Source organism: Acanthochromis polyacanthus, chromosome 16, assembly GCF_021347895.1.
Source record: "Acanthochromis polyacanthus isolate Apoly-LR-REF ecotype Palm Island chromosome 16, KAUST_Apoly_ChrSc, whole genome shotgun sequence".
In the NCBI taxonomy this organism is placed as follows: Eukaryota; Metazoa; Chordata; class Actinopteri; family Pomacentridae; genus Acanthochromis; species Acanthochromis polyacanthus.
The window spans coordinates 20921872-20940204 of record NC_067128.1 but is presented as its reverse complement, the minus strand read 5'-3'; the positions used below and the strand labels follow the sequence as shown (position 1 = coordinate 20940204).

Sequence of the window (18333 nt, the reverse complement as noted above, 5' to 3'; positions counted from 1 at the left end):
CAAGTCAAATGTTTGGTAGTTTGTTGTTTTTTTTTGTTGTTGTTGTTTTACAGTTGATAACCTTCAGTACATCCTTAGGGGAGTATCAATACAGCGTGAAAAAACTGAAGCCTAGCCATCCAATAGTTCTTGTGACAAAACCACAAATGTCAACCTGCTGGTGGAGCCACAAGAAAATGTTAGAGACAATTCATTATCTGGAGAAAATGAATGCTGGTAACATATTTAATGTCTGTTTATCCAACTCTGGAGATATTTCATTACGGGCCTACCAACCGACTCTGCTAGCATGGTTCAAAAGCACCATTCAACACTACTGTTTACAACGTGCATCAACCATTACCGAAATATTGTAGCCTTTTTATTTCATCAATAAATAAAAATTAGGATAATGTACAAAATGTCTGGATTCATGCAGGTCTGTCAATTACATATAGAATATTTCACAATTTCTGGGTAGTACAAAACAATTACAAATATTTAAAATAATTCTAGCATTGTAAAACATTATAAACATTATTAAATGCCAAAAATTAAATGTGAATCTATGTGATATATAACAGGCTGTTAGTGCTGCTACCATGACGACTGAAGATCCATTTTCATTCAGTAGTAGGCAGCTTTCAGTTCACTGATTTGAAACTTAACACATCTGGCTACACACGTGGACAAAATTGTTGGTACCCCTCAGTTAAAGAAGGAAAAACCCACAATTCTCACTGAAATCACTTGAAACTCACAAAAGTAACAATAAATAAAAAATTATTGAAAATTAAATAATCAAAAACAGCCATTACTTTTGAATTGTTGATTAACATAATTATTTAAAAAAAACAAACTAATGAAACAGGCCTGGACAAAAATGATGGTACCTCTATAAAAGATTGAAAACTATTTGACCAGAGTGACATGATTAACTCAGGTGTGTCATTTAATTGACATCACAGGTGTTTCCAAACTCATAATCAGTCAGTCTGCCTATTTAAAGGGAGACAAGTAGTCACCCTGCTGTTTGGTGAAAAGGTGTGTACCACACTGAACATGGACAACAGAAAGCGAAGGAGAGAATTGTCCCAGGACATCCGAAAAAAAATTATAGACAAACATCTTAAAGGTAAAGGCTATAAGACCATCTCTAAACAGCTTGAAGTTCCTGTGACAACAGTGGCTCATATTATTCAGAAGTTCAAGACCCACGGGACAGTAGCCAACCTCCCTGGACGTGGCCGCAAGAGGAAAATTGATGACAAATTGAAGAGACGGATCGTTGGAATTGTATCCAAAGAGCCCAGAGCAACCTCCAAAGAAATTAAAGGTGAACTCCAAGGTACATCAGTGTCAGATCGCACCATTCGTCGTTGTTTGAGCCAAAGTGGACTTCATGGGAGACGACCAAGGAGGACACCACTGCTGAAAAAAACTCATAAAAAAGCAAGACTGGAATTTGCGAAAATGCATGTTGACAAGCCACAAAGCCTCTGGGAGAATGTCCTTTGGACAGATGAGACCAAACTGGAGCTTTTTGGTAAGGCACATCAACTCTATGTTCATAGACTCAAAAACCAAGCATACGAAGAAAAGAACACTGTCCCTACGGTGAAACATGGAGGAGGCTCAGTAATGTTTTGGGGCTGCTTTGCTGCATCTGGCACAGGGTGTCTTGAAAGTGTACAAGGTACGATGAAATCTGAAGACTATCAAGGCATTCTGGAGAGAAATGTGCTGCCTCGTGTCAGAAAGCTTGGTCTCAGTCGCAGGTCATGGGTCTTCCAACAGGACAACGATCCAAAACACACAGCCAAAAACACCCAAGAATGGCTGAGAGAAAAGCGTTGGACTATTCTAAAGTGGCCTTCTATGAGCCCAGATCTGAATCCCATTGAACATATGTGGAAGGAGCTGAAACATGCCATTTGGAGAAGACACCCATCAAACCTGAGACAACTGGAGCTGTTTGCTCATGAGGAGTGGGCCAAAATACCTGTTGACAGCTGCAGAACGCTCATTGACAAATACAGAAATCGTTTAATTGCAGTGATTGCCTCAAAAGGTTGTGCAACAAAATATTAAGTTATGGGTACCATCATTTTTGTCCAGCCCTATTTCATTAGTTTGTTTTTTTAAATAATTATGTTAATCAACAATTCAAAAGTGATGGCTGATCTTGATTATTAAATTTTTATTTATTGTTACTTTTGTGAATTTCAAGTGATTTCAGTGAGAATTGTGGGTTTTTCCTTCTTTAACTGAGGGGTACCAACAATTTTGTCCACGTGTGTATTTACTGCAACGAGCAGCTGCTGAAAAAAGTCAAACGTCAATCAAAACAACGACATCCTAATGACTTTGTCGGCAATGGCATACTTATAGAGCTACTTTCAGTCCTCTGATGTTCAAAAAATGCTTGATACTGTGTTAATACTGCCTATTGCTGATAACAAAATCAGTTCCGCTCATTTCTACTCCTTTCTTGTCTGTGATTCTCTTGTGCTGAGTGTGGGACAGAAATAGCCAGGCAACAGCGATGCCAATCAGTAAACTCGCGATTCCCACAACCACTGGCACCCACACAGGTACGGAGGAGGGACACTCTGGCACAAAAGTGGTTGTTGCAGGATTGCAAGTGGTGGTGATGGTTGTACCAGTAGTGGTGGTGGTGTCCGGAACAGTAGTGGTGGTGGTGTTCGGAACAGTAGTGGTGGTGGTCTGTGGTGGACTTGGGAGACTGTTTACCGTAGTGAAGATAAAGGGACTGGTCTATAGGAAAGATAAAATGGGTAGAAGCTGTTTTGTCATATTCAAATCATATTAAAGCATATGTAAAATACACAAAATATGATAAAATAGCCCTGAATAAAAATAGATCAAATATATCACCATGATACTTCATTCATACCCAAAATGAGAGTTTATTTCAGAAGTTTATTTTCAAAATGGTTGTTGAATTTTGCAATTGAATTTCTCTGGTTATTCCACCTGTCTTTGTCAATATTATAAGAACTACTCAGATTAAATAAAAATTATCTACAACGAGTCCTCTAACTGTGATAAGTAGCAGGTTTAAAGTGTTCATAATTAACTGATTTCTGGTTTTGTTTTGCTGATGGAAAGCACTTTGGTCTTCTTCAACAGACTTCTTTGGTCTGTTGTAATGTGCTCTATAAATAAATTTTCATTGATTGATTGATTTGATTGATTAACAGACTTTGATTACAGACTGACAAATCAATAAATAAGAATACCTTAGAGGGACAGTGAATCTTGGAGCGGTCATATGTGAAGTTGTTGTAGCCCTGCTTACTGCCAACAGGCTCCAACTGTGAGGACAGAGACAGAAAATCTGTAAAACGTCAACCCACTAAAATGTTGCAGAGAAACACTGCACTCTGCTTCCCTCTGTTTGGTTCATTTCTGCCCAAAGCTCACCATGTTATTCCATAGAGCAATAGCCATCTCAGCATGAGCCCGCTCACTGATGTGGAAACAGTCGATTGAGAAGAAACTTGCGTCAGCCTCACCTTCCTGGTGAAAATAATTAATACACATTTCCAGTGTGCATACATTAGCATTTAAACTCATATTTGACTACATTTCTGGCTCAGTAACTTACGCCAATATATGGGATGAAGGAATTCTGTAAAAAGGGTTGAAGCACGACAGCAAAGTCTTCTTTTCCATTATAGCGATCTCCAGAAATTAGATTCTGCATCTCAGTCTATGATTTAAAAAAAAGAGAGAAAGAGAATTGATGGAATGACAAAGGGAACTTTTTTAGAAAAATTTTAAATGGTTTTAATAAAAGCTATTTGCTTTTACCTGGTACTTGTAATTGATTAGTTTGATGTCTTCAAGTTCTGGGGAGTTGTCGAATGGGCTGATAACACATGGACAGCTGGTCCTGTTAATTAAACATCAACACAAAGATCATGTCTGAACAATCTCATCTGAAGTACTCAGACATATCCCTATTTCACCATTCGTCACTCCCAGCTCCTTTAAAGGAATACACCAGTGGCTATTCTTAATTCTTGTAGACATTATGCATGTGAACATTATGTTGTATGTGATATTTAGGAAGCTTATGAAACAGACAGAGAAATGGCAGACAGTTACCAAACTAACCTTTGCAGTAGTGAACAAGCTAGTGTGCTCCTCTTGACTGATCTCAACACATCAATCTGCAAAATCTCCACAACATTTACCAACAATCTTGGTACCTAAAGATACAGAGAGAGGTGAGAGACAGGCATAAAATTAGAACCCAGTTAAACCGAAAAGGCCGTATCTTACATTAACATTCAATTGTTTTTGAAATACAACTCACCTCATTGTAAAGCATGTCCAAGCTGAGCATTAGATTGTAGCTGTAGTTCGTGGGTGACAGGTTATTCTACAGAGATATTAAATTATATCATATTATTTTATAGTTGCATAATAAATAGTTTTTTGAGCACAGTGCGAGAATTTTAAGAGACGCTTACTTGGTCTAAGCAGTAATTGCAAAGATCATTTCCCCCTATGAACAGCGTCACAAGTTTCCAGTCGTTTGCAAAATCCACCTCCTGTGTAGCATAGGTACCAAACATGAGCATTAAAAACTAAAAAAGTCAAATTCAGGCCTGCAGAGAAGTATGAAAAAGGACAAGTTGTGTCCCACCGTATTTTCTCTCATGGCCTTGATGAGCGCTTCGACTTGTGCTGGGATTTCTCTGTGATGCAGTGAACACATGAGTATATGTTAGAGAGATGACAGTGGGTTGTTAAAAAATTTTCCTTTGGTAGCGGAAATACAAGAATGTGTACATACGAGGTCGCAGTTCCACTTGCAGCCATGTTGAAGCCCGTCTGCCCGAATCCCTGACTTGTGGAGAACCCCTTTAGAGAAGGGTTGAACATTCTTAAGATATCTGAGGAGATGCAGAAAAAGGAGAAAATGATCAAGGAATAGACCAAACTGAGAAGCAGTGCACCGGTTAGCTGTCACTATAGAAGTAAGGGTGAATGGATGATAAATTTTAATATGCTTGCTCACATTGCTGCTGAAAGTTAGATAAGACCCACTGATTCCACTCCCATGCTTGTGCAATAAATTTAAAGCTACTCCTAAAAGCTGGTTAGCTTAAATACAGGAAGCAGGTGTAAAGAGGAGTCTGTCTATGTTCTGTGTTGATCCTGTGTTGAACCCTAATGCTTAACCGCCAGGCATCAAGCATAGGGCTACTATATTAAGTACCATGCTGGGGGAACAGAAAACAGTTTGATGAGTTCCCACTAGCCCATGTCATAGTAAGGAAATAATATAAGCTGCCCCAACCGCTGGGCATGATGTCCCCTATTGGTTTATGGACTGTAGTTTTGAAACATTTGGCTAGCAACATCTCAATCTTTCGAAACCGGATTTGACAAGTATTGGAGAACCTGAAGACACTACACAGTGATATAGTCTCCCTAAACTGTATCTTATTTTATTGTCTATTTCCCTCTAAATGGGACCATTTTTACTAAATAAACACCATGTTGTATTTGGAAAGTCTTGAGTGGCTGAGATGATGAACTCATTACGAAAATGTTTTTTTGAGGTAACAGATCAAGTGAGAAGTAGTGTCAGTGTCTCACAAGCTTCTATACAGTTAGACTTCTGGTTTTTAGGAAGAATGCAGGTCTTGAGGTTCTTACTACTCTGCCAAGAAACGCGGCGGAGGTTATGTGACAATTGCTGTTAGTTTGTCTCTCTGTTCACAACATTACTCAAAAACTGATCAGTGGTTTTGGATGAGATTTTCCGGGACGGTCAGAAATGTCACAAGGACTCATGTGATTTTAGCAGTGATGTGACTTATAGACTGGATCTACGGATATGTTAAAGATTTCTGTATCATTGCGAGATAGTGGTACAGCATCACTGTAACTATGACTGCAAGTGAACACTACGTCAGCTGCCTGCTGACGATCACATGATTACGATCCTTCTACAAATCAACCGCTGCGGACTTATCGGGACTTATCCGTCGGAAATGATACAAGGAACAACTGATTAAATTGTGGGGGTGTTTCCGAGTCCCATCAATTCCTGTCGCCCGCTACATATTGAGATCATTCGATTCGGTATCCGTACATAACGTACATATGTATAAAACACACCTGTGCTGCATTTCTGACAATCCATATGGAGAAATGAACAGCCTTGGCTGCTAAAATATAGATCTGGGTAATACAGAACCCTGGGAGAGCAGATATGTAGAATTAGGGAACACAAGACCATGGGAGCATAGGAATAACAACGGTAAGCAGTTCAGCTGGCTGTGTTGAGAGATATAAAATGTGAGAGCTCTTTTTGTTATACAGCTGTATGTTTTGATGTGCATTATATTGAAAAGGCAATACCAGAACAACATGGAAATGAATAAGGGTGTTACTATTTATTTAGTTTGACTCCCTGAATATAGGTTGAGGGTATTATTCTGCCATTGGCCAATAATCCCAGTCGGCAGTCGAGTGCTTTGAATAAGTTATAATAATACTCGCAAAATTTCTCTTCTGTAGACTGAAAACACACACCCCCTGCATGATGTTGAACAAGTCCTCATATTCTGTTAAATACAGTGACAAATTAGGTTATACTGGCATAAACTCACTTGGTAGTGTTGTGACCGTGTCTAGCGACATGTCCCCTCCAATGCTGCAAGAGAAAGTCCACAAACATCCGTGTGGTTTATAAAATGTGACAATTAATGGAAACCACATTTACACTGAAGACACGTCATACCTCCATGATACTCCTCTATAATTTCTGCTGAGTTCCAATATGCTATTTGCTTTAGCACCAGTGCCTGCCTGTGAACAGAGGAAAAACATGGTGAAAAGCCATAGTGAAAGTTGACAGACATAGAAATACCAAGTAAGACAGGTTAATGAACACTGTGTGACAAATCAAGGTCATTTCTACATGAAAGACTATATTGCAGAACATGAAATAAATGATCATCACCAGTGTAAGCTCATTGGCTTATACCAAACAGTGATTAGAGAATACTGTGGGTGAGGAACACAAAGTAAATTATTTCACATGGTTCACAGCTGGTGACAAATGTTGCATTTTTTTTTTTTAAATCATTACTTCTTTGTATTTTAACAAAGTGAGGATCGTGGTGTTATGATACTTACTGTAGTAGAGTCTCCCAGTGCTGCCACCACCTTAATGTCAGCTGGCCTTAGCTTGTGAACTATGGATAAAAGACATAATGAGATTTGGCTCTCTCTTCAGCATGTACAAAAACTTGAATTTCTGTTTCCTGTCATTTAAAGCCACCTAGTTTGTGATTAGAGTATCTTGGTGATAAAAGTGTTTGTTTTTAGGAAAGTGAGGTGATTTCAGGCTTGAGATTTCAGTATACACTACCGTTCAAAAGTTTGGGGTCACCCAGGCAGTTTCACGTTTTCCATGAAAACTCACACTTTTCAAGGTGCCTTTCAACACCATTAGCTAACACAATGTAGCATTAGAACACAAGAGTGATGTTTGCTGAAAATGTTCCTCTGTACCCCTATGTAGATATGCCATTAAAAATCAGCCGTTTCCAACTAGAATAGTCATTTACTGCAATGACAATGTCTAGACTGTATTTCTGATTCATTTAATGTTATCTTCATTGAAAAAATGCTTTTCTTTCAAAAATTATGACATTTCTAAGTCACCCCAAGCTTTTGAACGGTAGTGTATAGATCGGTTCTCATAGAGACCAATGCAGAGATGACCATTTGTTCTGACCTGAAGTTGGTATAGTATCAGATGGAGTAATGTCCACACATGAGAAGTCACTTCCCCAGTTCTGTAGGATAAGAAACACCAAGGACATGAAATGAATATACTCTGAAATTTGGCATAATTATTTCGATCATCCGCTGTCTTCAACTACATAATTATTATTTGGAGTATCCAGCTTTTAAAAAAAGCATAAATATAGCTAATTTTTTTTCAAATATGAGTTGAATTGAGATAAGAATTTTGTTCTTATTTCTATCACTCGACCACTTATGAGAGATAGGCAGCTTGTTCAGAGGATACAACTGTTACTTCAGTTATCAAAAAGTTCTTTGATGATTCACTGCGAAAAGTCAAAAAGATTAAGTGAATTTCAGAAAATTTCCAATATTAGTAGGGAAATGTTATTTAATTAAATAAGCATTCAATCCTCACATTTTAAATGTTGACAATAACATTAAAGAATATTCACAGACATTTTCACAGCCATCAACTATAACTGCAGTAACAAAAACTTGTATCAATCCTGAAAAAGGAATGGACTTTGAGCAGGCGGGCTAAGAATTAGGGAATATAAATAGGAAAAACAATAGTGGGGGTGGAGTTGCCATATATGTGGATAAAAATCTGGAATACAAAATAATTGAAAGAATGTCAACAAACAATGTCCATACTTGTTTGTTCAACAAGTTTGTTTGTGGTGTCCCCAAGGATCAGTGTTGGGCCCTAAATGATTTAATTTGTATGTAAATGACATTTGCAAGGTGTCGCAGGTGTTTAAAATGGTATTGTTTGTCGATGACACAAACATTTTCTTTTCAGGGAAAATTTAAAAGAAATACTGGAGAAAATCCTGGAAGAAATGAATGAATTGAAAATATGGTTTGACAAATAAACTATCATTAACTTAAAATACAACTTCAAAATCAACAAAATCCGTACGCGCAAAAAAAAATATTCTGCATTTCATTCTGTGAGGTAAAACTCTGAAACAGTTTGGGTGAGGAGATCAAGCAATGACCAAAGAATGTGACAGTTTAAAAGAAAAATAAAGACAATGTTTTCACAGTGGGGGTGTGACAGTCACTGAGTGTGCATAGTTTACGGTTATTATTTATTTCTTTAATGATTTGTTTTCTATGTTTATCTAAGTGTATTATTAGTTGGGTCTTTGTTGTATTTTGCTATTGTTAGGTCCTTTTCTCTTTGTTCTTTTGTATAAATGTAAATGGACATATTGGTGTGTATTTATCATAAATCATGTTCTCTATCGTTATTATTTTTATTGTTTATAATTGGAAGCATTTTTAAGAAGCAGGAAGAATAGATTTATGTAAGGAGAAGTGGTGGGATTAGATAAGCTTTGACTTCTTCCCACTGCTTTTTGAGCAAGTTATTTATTGTCTTTTGTTGTTGTTTTTTTTAATGTTGAAATGTTTAAAATAAACTTTCAAAAATTAAAAAAAAATCTAAATCAACTCAGAATATTTGGAAATAATTATAAATTATTATGAAATCATAAATAGTTTTACTAAGAGTTTAATGAATTTATTTTTATTTCGCAAATCTGAGTAAATGCAATTTAAGTTCTACTAACAAAACACAGATTTTTTTTTTGTTGTATGTTTTTTAGATAAAGAACTCCTTACATGGTCATTTGGTACTTACCGTAATAGGTCCAGGTGTTGGGGAGGGACCAGAATACACATAATTGCTGTTGTTATAGGTCCGAATATAAGGTGAAGTCTGTTGAGAAAGAATAGAGATTACATTATCTATAACTGTGTGGATTCAACATTTCAAAAATGTTTGCATGTTCAATATTATATACAGTTAATGACAGAAGCCTGGGTAATTGATTTTACATCATTCTGTTTACTCATAGGAAATACAAAACAATGTGAGCAGTGCTAATAGCACTAGCTTTCTATTTAAACATCTATTTATCCTACCTTGGTTGGACAAATCAGGTCAATAGATCCATTAAAAGCTTGTACATGAGTCTTATTGCCCAAAGGTTCCAGCTGCATCAGAAAACAGCATCATTCAGCAATATTTCATAGAAAATATACAGTTACAATAAATGTGATGATCATAACAAAAGCACTTTATCATGCTTATAGTCTGTCTTTGTTGTGTGACTGTCACTGGTAGATAGATCCAGTGCAGCAAAGTTTTGCATCTACGAATAGAAATCAATGAAAATGTTACCAACAGAAAAAATGCATGTGTGCCAGATTTTTACCATGTTGTTCCAAAGAGAGCGAGCCATCAGGGTCTGGGACTTCTGGCTGAGATGGAAGCAGTCAGCGCTGAAGTAAGAGCGATCAGGATGGCCATCCTGAGGAAAAGGTTGTGTGAATGTGTTACCCTTAAGGCCTGCTGTTTTTTTTTTTATTTGTTTTTTTTTAATCAATCAGCACAATAATATATCAAATATCTAGGCTACATCAAAGATCATTACCGTAATTATTTGTTTCCATAAGAACGTACAATTTCATATTTTACTCACTTGTTAAAAATATAATGCAACATTTTGGAAAATACACTTATCCTGCTTATTTTTATGGAGCTACTTCCACAGCAAAAAAGGAGGCCATACTCAACAGCTGGTTAGTTTAGCTTAGTATAAGGACTAGAAATAGGGGTGGTCAGGTAGCCTAGCTCGCACAAAGCTCCCCAGAACCCCAGTTTCTCTAAAAAAAAAAAAAAGTTGTGTTTTTTTATATAAATTAATTTAAAGCAGATATCAGATTAAGTTTTTTTCCTATGTACACTGTAATAATTCTGGTGCTGACTCCTTGCTTAGACTCGGGATAAGACGAACTGTGGGTCAAACTCCTGTGAAGTCTTTGCTATGTCCAGATGTGAAAGACAGAGCGTTATCACTGACCGGTTTTCGAGGGACAAGGACTTCTCTGAAGAAAGGCTGGATGACCACAGTGAAGTCTGAGTGAGTATCATATTGGCCTGACTCCACAAGCTCATGCAGTACACGCTGAAAGATACACAAGCCATGATGATCGATGAGAGTGAATATAAGGGTTATTTTTCTTAATCTAATCACCTTTTTTTCTTTTACCTGATAGTTTCTGTTGAGATCCTCAACCAGCTGAAGAGCTTTAGAGTTGGGCTTCGGGAAAATAACACAGGGACACATATAACTGGCAATGGAGAGATAATAAAGTGTTATACCACTATTTATGCTTATTAATTAAATAATGAACAGAAGAAGATGAAGTCATCATGAAAGCACATGAGACTGGATTAGAACCCATTACCCACACAACAAGACTTGTGAAATTAAAAATTTAATATCTCAGTAAGAATGCGAAGCGATACTTACTCTACCAGCCAAGTTGGGCATTTCAGTGACGTGTCCATGTGCATTTCTCTTAGTGGTATTATATGGAGAGGCTCTACTAAGTTCACCAGAGCCCGAGGCACCTGACAAAGATAAGCTTCGTTAATGATAATAAACAAGACCAACATACACTCATAAACTAAAGTTTACATGCACTTGTAAAGACCATATAAATCATGGTGGTCTTAAGTTTCCAATGACTCCTATGACTTGTAAATGTATATGATACAATATTTTTAATGCATGTTTCTTCGTCACAAAATAACCAAAACAATTATACATTTTAATTCCTTTATAAATTTTGAATTTGTAAAAATTCTGGAAATATGAAGACATTCCTCTAACAGTGACACTTAACTGAAGGACAAAAAGGCTTTCTGGAGAAAAATTGTGTTGTCAGTTAAAACAGAAGACAGGCTACTTGGCCTCAATGACCTGAAATTAATGTGGGGAAAAAGGTGAGGCCTTTACACCATATCTACGGGGCTGTATTGCTGACAGTGGAACTCTTCCTTTATATAAAGAAAATTGAATCACTCCACAAACCCCATCAAGAATCTGTGGACTGTGATGAAGAAACAAGCAAGTGCCAAAAGCCAACAAAACTATTTGAATTGCACCAACTTTGTTGTCAAATACAACCAGAAGGGTGCCCAGGTAGCTCAACAGGTGGAGCGGGAAACCAATAAACATTGACTATAGTCCCCAACACAGTGGCCTGGGTTTGACTCCAGCTGACGGCCCTTTACTGCAAGTCTCCCCCCATTCTTCTCCCTACTTTTTCACAAACCTTTCAAATAAATACAAAAGCCACAACTTTAAAAATAATACAACCAAAAGCTTGTGGACGGCTACCAGAAACACCCAGTTGATTTGAAACTGGATGGTATGTATATGTATATATACATATACATACATATATATATATATATATATACATATATATAAATATATAAATATATATATATATATATATATATATACACAGTGCCTTCTGAAAGTATTCGGCCCACTTGAACTTTTCAACCTTTCGCCACATTTCAGGCTTCAAGCATAAAGATATAAAATTTTAATTTTTTTTCAAGAATCAACAACAATTGGGACACAATCGTGAAGTGGAATGAAATTTATTGGATATATTATACTTTTTTAACAAATAAAAAACTGAAAAGTGGGGTGTGCAATATTATTCGGCCCCTTTACTTTCAGTGCAGCAAACTCACTCCAGAAGTTCAGTGAGGATCTCTGAATGATCCAGTGTTGTCCTAAATGACTGATGATGATAAATAGAATCCACCTGTGTGTAATCAAGTCTCCGTATAAATGCAGCTGCTCTGTGATAGTCTCAGGGTTCTGTTTAAAGTGTAGAGAGCATCATGAAGACCAAGGAACACACCAGGCAGGTCTGAGATACTGTTCTGGAGAAGTTTAAAGCCGGATTTGGATACAAAAAGATTTCCCAAGCTTTAAACATCTCAAGGAGCACTGTGCAAGCAATCATATTGAAATGGAAGGAGTATCAGACCACTGCAAATCTACCAAGACCCAGCCGTCCCTCTAAACTTTCACCTCCAACAAGGAGAAGACTAATCAGAGATGCAGCCAAGAGGCCCATGATCACTCTGGATGAACTGCAGAGATCTACAGCTGAGGTGGGAGAGTCTGTCCATAGGACAACAATCAGTCGTACACTGCACAAATCTGGCCTTTATGGAAGAGTGGCAAGAAGAAAGCCATTTCTCAAAGATATCCATAAAAAGTCTCGTTTGAAGTTTGCCACAAGCCACCTGGGAGACACACCAAACATGTGGAAGAAGGTGCTCTGGTCAGATGAAACCAAAATCGAACGATATGTTTGGTGTAAAAGCAACACAGCTCATCACCCTGAACACACCATCCCCACTGTCAAACATGGTGGTGGCAGCCTCATGGTTTGGGCCTGCTTTTCTTCAGCAGAGACAGGGAAGATGGTTAAAATTGATGGGAAGATGAATGGAGCCAAATACAGGACCATTCTGGAAGAAAACCTGTTGGAGTCTGCAAAAGACCTGAGACTGGGACGGAGATTTATCTTCCAACAGGACAATGATCCAAAACATAAAGCCAAATCTACAATGGAATGGTTGACAAATAAACGTATCCAGGTGTTAGAATGGCCAAGTCAAAGTCCAGACCTGAATCTAATCGAGAATCTGTGGGCAGAGCTGAAGACTGCTGTTCACAAACGCTCTCCATCCAACCTCACTGAGCTCGAGCTGTTTTGCAAGGAAGAATGGGCAAGAAATTCAGTCTGTCGATGTGCAAAACTGATAGAGACATACCCCAAGCGACTTGCAGCTGTAATTGCAGCAAAAGGTGGCGCTACACACATTTTAGCAGCTGATAACTTACTAACCTCACACCACTAGGCTTCTTTTTATGGGGATACCTAAAAGACAAAGTCTACGCAATGAGACCTACAACAGTCACTGAATTGAGAGCAACCACTGAACGTGAATGCATGCAAATACTATGGCATTGTTTCATGATGTGTGCTATTCCATCGCTTCGCGTTGTCGGCAGTGTCTGGACCAGAACGGACATCAGTTTGAGAACAGGCAGTGACAAAACAATAGAATGATGTTTGTAAATTCTTTTACATGTTAAAAATTTTAAAAAATTATAATAAACACCAGTTTACAATTATTTACATTTGTGAATGAACCAAAATGCATGATCATTTTCTTTCTTGACAAGGTGTTTCATGTGTTTTAAAGATTCCATTATAGAACTTTGAGAGTCATAGGAGTCATTAAAAAATTAAGACTGCCGTGATATAAATCGTCTTTAAACTTTTGTTCACAACTGTACACATCTACAAACAAGACATTACATCTGTTGATTTATACCTCTTTGTGAAGATAATCCAGGCTTTCACGAACGTTTTTAACATAATTTTCTACAGAGTAGCGCAGCTGTAAAAGAACAGGAAATATTTTCAGGTTCATACTTCTTTTTGCCCCTTAAAAAATTATTTAGAAAATATTGCTCCATATTTATACTCACAGAGTTGTAGCAGTGGTCACACAAGTCATTTCCACCAATAAAAAGGGTGATGACCTTCCAGTCTAATTCAAAGTTAATTCTCTATAAAAGAAAGAAGAAGATGTGGGGATTTTTTTGCTCTAGTTTATGTAAAAGTATAAAAACAAAGTCAGGTGATGCATTCAAACTGTACATTTTTCTTCCTGGTCACCTAATGCCATTTATATGGTAGAGTTGGCAAATTTGACAATATTGGTAAAGAATAAATATCTTTAAACTTACAGAGTCATTCTTCATCCTTTCTACCAGGGCTTTCACCTGAGCTGGTACTTCCCTTAAAACAGAGAGACATTAAATTATCCCAATGAAACATCAGTCATTTCTCTAATAGTTGAAGAGACATTTCAAGTTCCAAATGCAATTACTTTTAGGGTAATTCATTTTCAAACATCAGTGATATTACAGATTTTATCACAGAACAGCTTGAGTTGTGAAGTTTTACTGAATAGGTACAAAAACATATTACATCATAAAAAACTGACAATAACCTAACTGTCAATAATGACTAACAACCCTGATGCATGTATTTAAGTCTCAGATGTTAGTCCTGTTTAATTCTAACAACACTGGCAGGTATTTGTGATTTAAACTAGTCAAATTATGCTGAGAAGGCCTCAAACAGGACTCACCTGGTTTTTGCTCCGGGCACAGCCTGGTTGAGGAAAGCTTCAGACGTGAGGTGATTGCCCGTACCAACAGAGTAGCCCGTCAAGTTGGGGTTAAAATATTTCAAGATGTCTGCAAGAAGAAGAAGAAGAAGTACGAATAACAATGAAGAATTTAAAATCAATCAGTAATAATGCCCATCCCAGAGCACCGTGTTATCTGAACAGTAGACAAGTCATTAAAAACACTTACTGGGCAGAGTGGTGACAGTTGTTAGGTTTTCATCTCCACCAATACTGCAAAAGTACAGACAAAATGACTTGCTAGGTAAAGAAATGACTTGTCAGTAAACACTGGCACAAAACATATGACATTATTATTATTCTGTTACATTAAGGCTGGCTGAAGGATATGGATATGGATATGGATATTGAAAGCAACTCACCTCCAAGATAAACCTCTGTACTGACGCAGGACATCCAGGATATTGTTCTGGCCGGATGCTATTCCGTTCCCTGCCTGAAAAGAAGAATACAACAGTGGTTCAGTAACATGAGTTACATTAATAAATCAGACTTTTTACTCCGCCAAAGAAAGGCGGAGTTATGTGACAATCGGCATGTTTATCTGTCTGTCTGTCTGTCTGTCTGTCTGTCAGCAACATTACTCAAAAAACGGATTAACGGATTTGGATGAAATTTTCAGGTATTGTGAGATAGCGGCACAGTGTCACTGTAACTATGACTACAAGTGAACACTACTTCAGCTGCCTGCTGATGATTACATTCAGTATCCGTACATAACGTACACACATGCATATCACACGTTTGCTCAGTGCAACGTAATTTTGTTTGGGGGTACATCTATATTAAATGGCCACATTCTATATTGCCGTGATTTCTGTAGCAATTTTTTTCAAGATTGCAGCTGTCGGAAATGATACGAGTGAGCAGCCTTGACGGAGTAATGCAATCTCTGAGTGTTTTGCTTGTTTTGTACTGTAGGTATTAAAAATATAATCCCATTTTACTGTTACATGTCTGTACTTTGTTCAGTCTTTCCATTTCTCTCTTTATGTAATTACATATTCATAGTCGAAATATCAACTACAGAACTGAAATCTTTCCACTGTTACAAAACTGTTATGTAATCAAGTGTATTTCTACAGTTTATTAATCCACAGTCAATCAACAAAGCTCTGTGTTAATAAACGTGGAAAAACTGCAGTAATACCCTCTAAACCATACACATTTTGCTTTGCACCAGATGAGTTTAAGCAAGAAAAACCTGCAGTCACTGTAAATGTTCTAACAATCAATGATGATGTTAAATGGAAAAGAAAAAAGACTGAGCTCAGTGCGTTTTTACATGACAGGATACATCACAACAGTCTATTTGAAGGTTCACTACGTAAGATTTTTTTTTTTATTAGCCTCTGTAGGTTTACCTGGTTGGTCAAGGCAGGTGAGGCGAGGATTATTTAGTTTAGAAGGTAATCCTACTGTTTTTTTTTAAGTTTCACCTGCTTTAAACAGTAAGTGCACTAAAATGTCTGTCTCTCTGATTTACCTACCTTAGATAGATAGATAGATAGATAGATAGATAGATAGATAGATAGATAGATGGATAGATGGATAGATGGATAGACGGATAGATAGATAGATAGATAGATGCTTTAGGTTGTCTACAAAAATAGCAAAATCACTTACTGTCAAAGAATCTCCCACAGCAGCCACAACTTTGATGTCTCCAGGCCTGAGTTCATGGACTGGGAAAATACAGAAGAAATTCTTGATCAGTCTAGTAATACTACTAATATTATGGCAAAAAAAAAAAAAAAAGTTTAGAGTATTGTGAACTACGGTTTGAAAGATGTCTAAAGGAAATGTTACGAGCTGCATTGCTGAATGTTGCCTAAAATTTCATCAAATGTGACTATGTGATCATGAAAAAAAGCATTTTCTTTCAATGAAAATAAGATTAAATTAATCAGAAATACATTCTAGACATTGTTAATGTGATAAATGACTATTCCAGCTGGAAAATGGCTGATTTTTAATGGAATATCTACATAGATATCCAGCAGCCATCACTCCTGTGTTCTAATGCTACATTGTGTTAGCTAATGGTGTTGAAAGTCTGCTTGATGATTAGAAAACCCTTGTGCAATAAAAGTGTGAGTTTTCATGGAAAAAATAAAATTGCCTGGGTGACCCTAAACATTTGAACAGTATTGTACATGTAAAGAATCTTACCTGAAGTGGGAATGGACGCTGAGGGGCTGAGATCTTCACAAGGCATCTCTGTCCCTGTTGACTGATCAGACACACAAAGCACATTCACAACTAGACAGGAGGCGTACAACGCTATCACAGCTGCCATCTGGCTCGGTTGGAGACAATACAGTACTCACTGTCTGAAGGAGAGGAGAGGCATCACTGCTGTGGTGATATGTAGGAGAGTTGCCCTCCGTCCTCAGGAAGGGTTGGTCCTGAGGGAGGGACACAGATAGTCGGAGATAGAGGGAAGAAAAAGGAGTAAGAATATCAGTATGGTACATAGAACATTATGTCTATTGGCAGACTGGCATGCTGATTTAACTGCATGGGTGTGGTTTTTTTTGCATATTTACTCACCTTAGTTGGACATGGCAATGTGAAGATATTTTCACTGTCTTCTGTTTGATGTTGGCCAACTGTGGGCTGCAGCTATAAGACAGAAAAATCTTTGTTTTCATGTTTGCTATCCTGACAACAGTAACTGAGTGTGAAAGTGAGATGGTAGTCAACGCATTTCACTCTGACTGATTAAGGCCTCACCAGGTTTGTCCACATCTGCACCATCAGTTTATCAGTGTACTGTGATGCTTTCGACTCAGAGAGAGGCTTCCCACTCTGTTAAGAGAATAGATAAACAGTAATGTCCAGTATGTTCAATACAGACAGTACATGTTTGCTTCAGTGCTGTGCAGCAAGATAATTCTATGTTTCTCAGTATCACAAATACGTAGACATAGAATATCATATTCTCAGAAGACAAAGTTTTAGTCTTCATTAGTAGTTCAGTTGTTGTTTTTGACGGAGAGATTTGATACAATGTAAATTCTTATCATCGTATCAGAGTAAAAGACATGGAGAAATGGACCCTTGTTCAACCACAATGGAACTGGACAGATTGTTTTCTTCATTAGATCTGGCTGTAGGGATATTGCTGACTGCGTCTTTTATATTTTCTTGATGGAAAAGCCACTTCTGAAAAGGCTTTGTTTAAATTTTAGTTTTGATTAGTCAGCAAGGTAGTTGCTGGGCACATGAATAAATGGAAAGTTAGTGTTTTTAAAATGATTTATTCATATTGTGTGCATTTACATCATGAGCTTTTTTAATTTTAAAAAGATCAATAACCCTCTGAATCAATCAGCATTTTGTTGCACCAAATTTTCTAGGTTCTAACATAAAGAGATGAATTTTGAAAAGGATTTCTTTCCCCCCAAATGTTCCCATCAGGGGATGCCATC

At 37.3% G+C, this 18333-nt stretch overlaps 1 protein-coding gene across 1 annotated transcript; it reads right to left on the bottom strand.

The window, feature by feature from the left end:
* Positions 1-334: 334 nt before the first annotated feature.
* On the bottom strand, positions 335-17376 carry LOC110952193 (phospholipase B1, membrane-associated-like). Its single transcript, XM_022195622.2, has 29 exons — positions 17230-17376; positions 17072-17132; positions 16526-16584; positions 15262-15335; positions 15069-15112; positions 14840-14948; positions 14433-14484; positions 14172-14252; positions 14015-14080; positions 11109-11209; positions 10845-10926; positions 10656-10760; positions 10008-10103; positions 9715-9786; positions 9431-9508; positions 7769-7829; positions 7165-7223; positions 6767-6834; positions 6636-6679; positions 4808-4907; positions 4658-4709; positions 4482-4562; positions 4325-4390; positions 4123-4217; positions 3817-3898; positions 3611-3715; positions 3427-3522; positions 3243-3317; positions 335-2757 (listed from the first exon to the last, which is right to left on the bottom strand). The coding sequence occupies exons 1-29, from the start codon at positions 17374-17376 to the stop codon at positions 2416-2418; spliced, it is 2553 nt and encodes an 850-aa protein (XP_022051314.2). The 3' UTR covers positions 335-2415.
* Between the last annotated feature and the right edge of the window lie 957 nt (positions 17377-18333).